The 10,606-nt window shown below is 40.1% G+C and overlaps 1 protein-coding gene across 2 annotated transcripts in view; it reads right to left on the reverse strand.

The window, feature by feature from the left end:
• Positions 1 to 10,358, reverse strand: part of Lnk (SH2B adapter-like protein Lnk) — a 36,051-nt gene extending 25,693 nt beyond the window's left edge. The window contains exon 1 of one of the 2 annotated variants that reach the window (XM_089861953.1): positions 8,814 to 10,348. In XM_089861953.1, the coding sequence (XP_089718079.1) occupies positions 8,814 to 9,740 (927 nt within the window). In that variant the 5' untranslated portion in view covers positions 9,741 to 10,348. Of the gene's footprint in view, positions 1 to 8,813 lie in introns of both variants that reach the window. The other variant, XM_089861954.1, reaches the window with a different exon arrangement.
• Between the last annotated feature and the right edge of the window lie 248 nt (positions 10,359 to 10,606).

A 10,606-nucleotide genomic window follows, 5' to 3' on the forward strand; every position in this document is an offset into this window, starting at 1 on the left:
GATTCCTTTGGAGAAACTGTCTACTTCAACAATTTCGCTACTGGTTCTTTTTTATATCCAACGTTATTTGATAGCGCTATAGAAGAAAACTGGGGCGAAAAGATAGCTATATTGGTTGTAATATTTAAGTAGACACTACCGTAGATATTCCCTATTGAAAGGTATACCAGAAAAAAAGACGAAAAGTCGGCAATTTTATCAAGGAGTTGGGTTCGACGCCGACGGTTTCTCTTTTCGCGAGTTCTTACAAGACTCCCCAAGGTTCTGAAGAATCTTTTTTTAAAGATTTCACATTGGACTACGTAAAAGGGGTGTCAGGCACTAGCTGGCAGTGATTTTTCCACAATGGAACCTTAGCCCGTGGTCAAAATACAGGCGAGTATCCGATCCCCATCACCAAGCAAGCACTCTCGAAAAAATTTTATATTCAAACATCGGAGAAAAACCTTTTCTTCCTCCGGATCTCTATACTTAAAATCGAAGCTTCGACGTTTCGAACTCGTCGAGCCAATCGAATTTTCTTCTTCCGAAAATGATTCATTTTTTCCTTTTTCTTTCTTATACTACGGCCTATATATTTGCCGGAATAAACTTCAAAGCTAAATCGAAAAATCCAATTGAACCGCCGCCTCTCGAGTTACCAAAGTAAAAAAAAAATTTTTTGGGAGATTTGATGAGGTAATTCAAGAAATTGCGCGATACATCTTCCAAAAAAGAGTGACGTGAAAAATTGAGATGAGTGCGTGCGTGATGGTCTCACACATCGGCATTGGTCAAGGAACCGAAATGGTAATATAGATTTTGAAGTCATTTTTTGGACTTGAGAAGAGGACAATTTTAGACAATTCAAGGGTTCATACAACTTTTGGAAAACCTATTTCCCTGAGATTTCCAGGTTTTTCCCCATATACTTCCCTGAATTATCCAGGTTTTCCCGCCGTATATGGAGTATCCTATGGAGCAAATGTTAACGAAGGAGGAGGGGGGGGCAAATATGACTATAACATACTCAAAGGACATCCCCGTATCTCAAATATAACCAGAGTTACGAGCCTCCAAAGTATAGTGTAATGGAGGGGATGTTTATGAACGTTTTGCTTAATTACTCGGTCCCTGTTTGACGCAAATTTCCCTGATTTGCCTGAATTTTCCTTGAGGTTTTTGTCAACTATTTATTTCCCTGATTTTTCCAGGTTTTCCCGGTTAGTATGAACCCTGAATTCTTTAACCCTCCCGACCACTAAAATAAGGCCTGGAAAATTTTAAACTAACAATTTGGAGATGTCTGAACATAACAAAGAGTAAAACGAGCTAGTGTTAATTACAAATAACCTCCTAAACTTAATCCTCGGGTCGAAGTTTATTTCTATTCGGGCTGTTGAACGGTTAAAGGGGCGTTGGACTGTCGTCTGCCGAATGACTCATTAACAGTTTGTAACACTGACATGTACCGAAATAGATAGGGAGTGAGGTAGGGGTACTGAAATATCGTAGAGCAAGCGAGCGAGCTAGAGACTCCTCAATTATATTCCCTAATTAGTCTCGCTGAGTGGCTTGGTAATTAGGTTTATAAGACGACCGCCTGGAAAAAAAGGGGGAAATCCAAATGGGTGAGGGTATAAGAATCTTACACGAGATCTAACGGACGATGGTCGTTTTCTTTTAATAACAGAGTACCGGTACAAGGGAGATGTTGAGACGCGTAGAAAACTCCCTTCGCGACGTGTACCACTCACTCTGTCGTAGCCTCCTTCGTACGAGATGAAACGACGTCTAATTGAAGGTGCTCGTAACACCCACTAGCTCACACCATTGAATAAGGGAAGAAAAAGCTTTACGACTATACGAGCTTATCGAAACTACAAGGCATATAAATTCGGAAAGGACTTAGGAAAAAGGGATTACATCTCGATTGGAAGAGATAGCGCCAGTTCAGGAGCACACAACCCCAACCGAAGTTCTCATCACAAGTCCCTAAAATTGTTCACCTAAACTTTCATTGTATTTGTATGAGAACTTTAGGATTTCGTACTGTACGTCTCTACCTAAACGCTGAGGATGCTGGGAGTTTCATCACCAACGTTGGTCACAATATAAAGTATCGCTCTTCGTAACCCCCGTATAATAATCTCCTGGTGAGATTGAATGTAAGTAATAGGGGTCATAGTAGTAGTTAAAGTTTTAATACCCCTGTAATTGTGTACCCTTCGCAAACACAAAACGGACACCCTACATATATATTTTTCGTATTAAATAACAAATATCGATCGAGCGGTAACTTTATCTTATCTTAGGAAACAATCGCTTTGTCATTATGTTTTAAAGTAGAAGCCTGCAACTCACGCGTTTACTTCGAATGATGTACTTTTAATTACTTTAGTTAACTTATACTTAAAACATCACTAAGGTCAATAAATCAAGTTAACAATTATTTATTAGCCACGTCATAGTTTTGGCCCTGTATGAAATGGTACAATGTTGTATTCACTATTGTTTTAGATATCTCGCAATCTAAAGGAAGCCGTCGAAGAGTCAAAGAACCCGATGTAGTTCGGAACTGCCAACATAGATAAGACTATACAGGGTGTTTCTAAAAGGTCTGCAAGAAATTAAGACGTTTTCGTTCGAAAATGTAACTTCTATGACATTTTTAAGATCGGGTCACCGTTTTGAAGTTAAGATTTTGTTGAGAAAAGTTTACTAAATTCTCATTAAATTTAAGGGTGGTCCGAACGACAAAAATGTCAAGGAACATTTTTGACACGAACAACAACCCCCATACTTTCTTACAGACACCCTGTATAACATTTCTCTCTGTCATACAAAGACTTCTTATTCACTATGCCTCACCCAAATATAGAATTTAATTAAACTAACAAGGTGAAAGGTCAAAAGAGAACCATTCAAAAATAGTCAGCAACCGTTACGACAAAAATTTTCCCCGGGGGTTATGAAAATTCCCCTATGAAAAACCGGTTTTTCTATGGAATTTTGGTAGCTCGCAAAGAGATGAAATAGTATAGTTGTATTAAAGATAAAGTAATTACTGGTCCGACCAGCAGAGCGCTTTCTATTGAACGTCAGTCGTGCGAGAAGACCTAAATAAGCTAAAATAGTTTTAAAACCTACGCTAATGTTACGAGAGCCTTAAAACAAAGCCCATGTAGGTTCGAGGACAAAGTCTGGCGACGCGACGCGTTTTGCTCTCGCTGAAAAGCTCCGAAAATGGAAGCGGAATTCGTTAGATAGAGAAAGATAATAGGGGAGTAACAAAAGAGCAACTTCATTCCGACGTAATTAAGAAATCAACAAGCTTAGTCGCCGCCACTTCTTGGAAAAGGTCAAATTAGAAATGAACGTTCGCCTCTCAAACCAACCACTCTCTACGCTCTCTCTCGTCCCCCGTTTTCGCCTGGAAGATTTTCTGAATGGCATTCCATAAGCTATTTCCGGTTTTAAGAGAGTACGTTCCGACACTCCCTTAACTACGCGATTACCACAGCACCACCAGTCTAGAGTGAGACGGCCGCGGTCGTGGTGGGCAAACGTTGTATCTATTCAATGGGAGTCATAAACTAGCTCCAAAATTGATGGCGAGCCTGAAAGCTTTGGGGAATAATCAAGCTAAGTAGCGGCACGCCATGCCAACTGAAATGACTGCGCGGGAGCCAAATTTTGGTTGGCGTAGCGGTTGTCGCTCTGCTCGACACGAAATATGAAAAAGGAAATGCCTACGGAGTCACGTACGTCACAGCTGCTGTGACTTTTTTTTTATATAACCCAAATTATAAATTATTAGAACACGATTGACACTTTTTTATTTAGGCCTACACATTCAAATCCAAGATGATATTGTACTTATGATTACAGTAATGGCTCTTCCCCGCCTTTGATTATATTACGGTTTATTAGTAACCAACATGGAGTGCCACTACTCTATTTCAAGTATTGTTTAATCATTCTGGGTTTAATATAAAAAGCAAACGGAGAAAGAAAACTTTACTGCCTGTTTTTAATTGGAGCTCGAGCGACCATAGCTCTCCCTCATTGACGCGCCAACAAAAACCCATTATAGCGCCGCTTTTGGATCGTTTAGAGTGCCACCCCCGCTCTCGTCGACTGACTAATCCATATCACGGCAAGGAAGATAACTCTATGTTGTTTGGGAGAAACTAGGACCGTTGGGGGACAAAAAAAAACCCCCGTGTTACCATAGCAACTGGTCAAACAAGATGCGGCTAGCTCCCTAATTCGAATTAAGAGCTAGCCCGTCTTTCCGCGCTCATGTTACCATGGAGATTCCTTCCGCAACTACAGTCAGAGATCAGCTTGACTACATACATTGGCAAATTGAAAACGCCAGCAAAATTTGCTGGACCCAATTTAATCTAAGCCTTTGTTAACCCAAATTTATAACGATTCCGATGGAAAGAGAAATATCCAATTTATGAGAAATTTGATACTAATTCCTTATAAAGGATCAGTAACCGTGGTCGTACTACTGAACGAAATTAATTTTGACGTATCTCCACGTGGAAGTAGCGACCATCGCGTTTCCCAACAAAATGGTTCCTCCCCTTTCCCTCAAAATGGCGGAAAACTTAACGAGTGTCTTAGGACGAATTTCAAACATTTGGAAATCAATCTTGATCAATGTACATCAAGCTTTAGAGGGGGTTTTTTCCGCACCAAATCTGACGTGTTATTTATTTGTTTCCGAGCATGATGTGAAAATCCTCTTAAGTAATTTAACAAGAATTAGAAATAGAAAAGACGCGTTCTTCGAATTCCAGACAGACTAGGAATTACGTGGCTCCATAAACCCGATTTCCAGATATTGGCACTCGGTGCAAGCAAGCACCAAAACTATGAAAACATCGTCAATATAAAAAGCTTGGGCGAAAAAATGTCAAGGAGGGTTGAACATGTTCCATAGACGTTTTGAAAAGGAATGGCAAGAGAGAGAGAACAGTGAAAAGAACCTATCAGTCTCGCCGAGAGCAAAATTTATCAACGGATTTTTCGGGATTCTCCAAGCGCTACCATAGCTTCGTTCTATAGAATAAGCCGGGTGTAAATGTTTTTATTTTGGAGCTTCCAGCTTTTTATTCGCTCAGATAGTTAATACCCCGATCCAAAAGAGAGTTTATTTACTTCACCCTTGAATATTAATTCAATACTCTTATTTTATTACGCGACTACTTGGCGGAGTTACGCGATTGGGATCAAATCCCTTACCGAGGCCATATAAGTGAAATATTACGGAGAAAATTGAATAAACTCACGATTAAGAGCGAGTTCTAAATCGGCCTTAGGGGGAACGGGGAAACATATTGGAACTTTTTGGGATTACGCCTTTCTAAAAACAGCTTTTTTTCTTCTCTCGTCTGAGACATTTCTTCTCTTAAGCGCTTAGCGTGTCGAAAAATAAACTGTATTAGCTCGATATTAGAGATCCATTTTATATCTACGCGTGATTAAACGACCATAACGTAAACTTTACAAACGGAGTTTGGGTGGCACTTAACCGCGTCATTGTGTGTGTGTCTGTGAAGATGGGGTACATTGGAGCAGAAGTTCGTAACTCTATTTCTCCACTTTACAATGATACTTAATATATCTGGTTATAACAATCAGGGCCCGAGTAAATAGAAAACTTAGCGGACACACGTAGCTACAAATATTACGATATCATAGCTTATCTTGTTATTTGTATAGAGGCGAAAGAAGCCCGGTCTCGCCCCTGTTATAGTTGGAAGTAAGATTACCGGTGAGCTAGCCGGGAGTGCAACGTCTGAAAGAAGGGGGGGGGGGACGCTATTACTTTAGAAAATGGAATTTCAAGAGATTAATCCTCCACAGATCTTAAACTAACGCCCAACAAATACCCTCTCTTTTTATTATAACTTATAGATAAATGAAATTAGTTCGATTACGTTTTTGACGCGCGGTTGATTGAAATTGATTCGGAAGAAAAATCTACTCACATCAATTTAACGAAGGGCTATTTGCTTACAGATATTTCAAACGAAATATTATCTTTTTTGGAAGTTAACCCTGTTTTAAACACTAGATTTTCTCCGATAACGAACCTTTGTGATTTCATAATGCCATTTGGAAATAACAAATATTTGCGCCCTTCTGTTTCGCAACAAAATAATAACAACAGTATCTTAAATTACAAGTGTTTTGAGAGGGAAAAAAGAAAGTTCATTGATCTCGTATCGTCGTATATATTCCTATGATCATTAAAGGCCAAGTCTAGCTATCTACTTCGCATTAATAAGACTTCACCTTTAAGGTATCTTTACATTAATTCAGAAGATGAATGAGGAACAATATAATGACTAAAACGAATGAACGACAACGATGTTTTTCAAAATATAGGGAAAAACCTTTGTCAAAATTTGATTAAAGCGTATGATAATTAACGTGAAAATCCGGATGTTTAATAAAAACATTTGCATCAGCAGGAAAAACAAAATAAAGAATTGTTTAGTCTAGGCAAATGTTTGTTTTTGAGGTTGGGTTGTCCTTAAACGCAACTGTTTTGAAATATTAAAAATAGACTGTGACGGGACTGTTTCGTTCATACCACGTTTTCCCGTCGGTACTTAACAAAAACTTGGCTTATTTCCGACATTCTATTTTTTGAGTTCATCTATAGTTTCAGGAGTTTATAATTATAGTGTAAAAGTTTCACATTAGAAAAGATTTCAAGCTATCCCAACCACAGCGCGGTACTCCGTTATATTAGTTCACGATACCATAAGTTTATAAGAAATGTATGAAAAGCCAAGGAATAAATTTACTTATTTCCGTTCCAGGTGTTAGTGGTCAGAAAAAGTCTAATACTTTCCAAAATGAATTACATTCCACAGGGAAAGTATTTATTTTTTATATAAAACCTGATATTATGTCGCAACCCTTAATTTAAGTGACAATTTCAACTAAACCAGCCAGGACTTATTCACAAGGTTACATGAAGTTACGAAAGATTAATGAATGGTTAAAAAGGAAAATAAGTTTTTTTTAAACATTCCGTCACTAACACCTGGATAAAAAAATGTCAGTCAACGCTTGACAAAAACATTTTCAAGGTTTACCCTATACGATTTGATTAATTAACCGCGTGCTGACTATGCTTGCAAATTCCTTGCCAATTTTTGCTGTCCAAAACAGCCGAAGAAAAGCTCGAAAATAATTAGGCCTACAACAAGGGTTCCTTTGAAATATTCAACGCAACCTCTCTTTGTAAAATTCCGAATATAAAAACTTTTTTATTATAATATGAAAGAAGAAAATTTGCATAATAGATCTACTTTTTATTTGGCGTTTAAAGCTAAATTTAACTCGAAACCGGTTCTATCAATGGAGAATAAACCCTACGAGTTTTATTTTTTTTAACTATTTTTAATACGAACGTCCGGATTCAAGGTTTTTCTAGACCGCGTGATTAATTCAATTGAATAACAAAAATATGAGGCACATGTTTTTAAATAAACATTAAATATAAAATTATTATATGGAAGTTGTTTATAAAGAATTTGCGTGTCCTTCAATAACCGATATTTATGTATCCTTACGCCTCGCTTCTCTGTTTAAAAATACAAAGCATGTACGCGTGAATTTTCGTTAATTTTTTTGCAATTATTCGATTCCAAGGGTTTGATTTTATCGGAAGTATATAATACTTCTCCTCGAGAGAAGTGTACCAGCACAAAACGGGGACACGATTCTTCTCAACATCATTTTACATTTAGAAAAAGGTTACTAAACCGAATCACATACGCGATAAATAGTTCCCCCTCATCATTGCCATATTAGCGCTTGTTTAATTTTTATACATAGTTTTCAGACTAGGATAACTGATACCATTTACACCGCAGGAGACCAGGCTACTTGGCAGTCAAAGTACAGTGTACCAAGTAGCCAGGCCTCCTGGTGTAAAAGGTATCAACGCTCCTAGTCTGAAAAAAAAATATGTATTTTCAAGTGAAAATGGGCCAATAATATTTTTTTTTTCTTCTTATATACATAGATGGTTATGATTAATTAATTTAGGTTATATTCACGCATGCAATGCACTCAAATGGGAATACCCTATTTGAATTCGATGCGTGGCGCAGGTGCAGGTGCATCGCCGAAGTAGAATTAATATTTCAGGAGTGCATATATTAACGAAGGCGGGGAAGAACACGGGAACGGGGGGGCGGCAAACTGCAGCTATAGTAACGGGGTGGAAATTACAAACTTAGCTTTCCACTAATTCGATTAAGAGCACACGCGGGGTCAATAGTATTGATCCGACTAAATGACTTAGAGGGGGTCCACTTGGCTTTTCATCGTATGTTGTCACGTGTTTCTACAAGGATTATGTTGTTGTTCGAGGACATAACTATCGAAGTGACAATGGAATTAAAGCGAGGACAAGTACCACAAAGGGTAAACTAAAGTCAAAGATATTCCGAGAGCTATCCGAGTCATCCCGAGTTCTACTTTAAAAGCTCTTGTAGAGGATCTTATAAACCCTATAAAATCGGGGTTCTCGGGTTATGTCAAGTGGTACATTGCAGTTGGAACTCTGAAATTGTTTACGGTTGCAGTCAAAATAGCCTCTCTGAAGCGTTTCAAGTATTTCTAAAGGTATATTTATGGTTTTTTACACGTACAGATATTTTTAGGTGGAGCGGATTTATATTAAGGTATATTTGTCGAATTTGTTTTGGCTCCGTAGAGTGAGTAGGCTGGAATTAGCGGAAGTGTCGGGAGCGTGCGTTTATTTATAGAAAGAGGATGGGTAACGAACTCACCTTAGGGGGAGAGAAGAATTCCAGCATGTAACCACCGGTTGTTTTGACTAGAGCGAGCCGGCACCTTTCCCATTTTTCTTTGCCATCCATGTTATCGCCGGTTAAATAGTTGACGATGCCTTCTTTGACGCATTCCACGACTATTTTGGCCAATTTAGTTTTCTCGTGTTTGTTGCCGCGACGCTCGTGGTGGTGGTGCGAGTGATGGTGAGAGTGGTGCGAGTGATGAGAGAGTTCCACTTCGTCAGAGTGTTGCTTGTGGAAGAGGCTTTTACCTTTCTTTAAGCCTTTGAAAGACAGACGACGGAAGAAGGGCCGGTGATGAACTTTGGGCGATTCGGCTTCCGCTTCGGACAGATCGCTGTAGTCCTCGTGATTGGCTACGGCCCCCCTCAAATTCTCTTGGGAAGCGTCGTGACTTTTAGGAATAGTTCTAGCTTTTCCGCCGGAGCTTTCGGACACCGGTGGAACGGCGACGACCAGCGGCGCGCTATTTATTAGCGGTTGCGCGGGCGATTGGCTCGTCACCGTCATACCGCCGGAAGACGAGCTAAACGAAGACGGTAAAGCGGACGACGAAGCCGACGACGGAACCGCGACGTCTTGCGCCGTTCCGTTCGACGAGTTCTTATTCGCGTTTCCTTCCACCAGAGACAACGTGACAGTTCCATTCTTCTTCCTATATTCGCTTTCCAAACATTCCGCGAAGGCGTCGACGAACTTCTTACAAGCTTCTTGTAAAGGGAAGCTCTTTCGCGAGCCCGAGTGCGAATTAACGAAAACCCGATAGCTTTGAGCGAATTCTTGAGCGGCGAGACGTCCACGTTTTTCGCAAAATTCCACCCAAAGCGCGCGCTCCTCTCCTCCACCTCGATCGCCTGTCGTGGCGGCGGCGGTGGCGGCTTCCCCGTTGGTCGTAGCAGCCATGTCCCGCGCGACCGAGGCCCGGACGACTCGATTAACTCGGGGAGACTAAGGAGGAACCGACGCGATTCCAAAGGTCATTCGTCGTTTCCGGTTTTATCCGTAGGTATTCGAACTTTGTAAATAACAGTCTTCCGACGTCGGTACCGCGAGGACTGGCGTCGGTGGATGACCAGAGACAAGAGCCGACGAACTCTAACTCCCTACTAGCAGCCATCATCCCGCGCTCTCTACGCTCTTTTGACCAAAATCCGAGGCATCTGCGCAGACGCCACTAGCTTCCTGCTCGAGATAAATCCGAAATATGCCAGAATGAAAGAGAAACCACCCCCCTACTCTCTTCCCTCCCAAAACTGCGTCTCTCGCTCTTCAATAGTAATTTTAGCGGGGGAATACCCTACACAATACTACTGCACCTTCAGAATGAAAAAGTACGATAATTCTTTCGTATTATTTTACGTGATTGCAAAATTTTAGTAAATATTTCCATACACCACTTCCTTGCTTCTTAATATCTTAAAACCATTGTCGCTAACCGCGACAACACCATGACCCGTACTTTTACACAATGGGAGGATAACTAGTGACACATTCTTTCACACCCACTATGTCACAATTCTAGACGAATAAACAATCCTGTTTTTAAAAACAAGTTGTTTTTGTTTTTCTCCTAGTAATTGTTCTCTAGGTATACATATAGTTTCAGACTAGGAGGATTGATACCGTTTACACTGCAGGAGGTCAGGCTACTTAGTATCGCGCTTTGTCCGCCAAGTACCCGGGCCTCCTACTGTAAATGGTATCAATCCTCCTAGCCCCAAAAACTATACGCATAATGACAGAGGCGTAGAAAATATTAATTTACCTTT

This window comes from Phalangium opilio, unplaced genomic scaffold, assembly GCF_054372755.1.
Source record: "Phalangium opilio isolate 3A_F unplaced genomic scaffold, DU_Popi_V2 ptg000528l_1, whole genome shotgun sequence".
In the NCBI taxonomy this organism is placed as follows: domain Eukaryota; kingdom Metazoa; phylum Arthropoda; class Arachnida; order Opiliones; family Phalangiidae; genus Phalangium; species Phalangium opilio.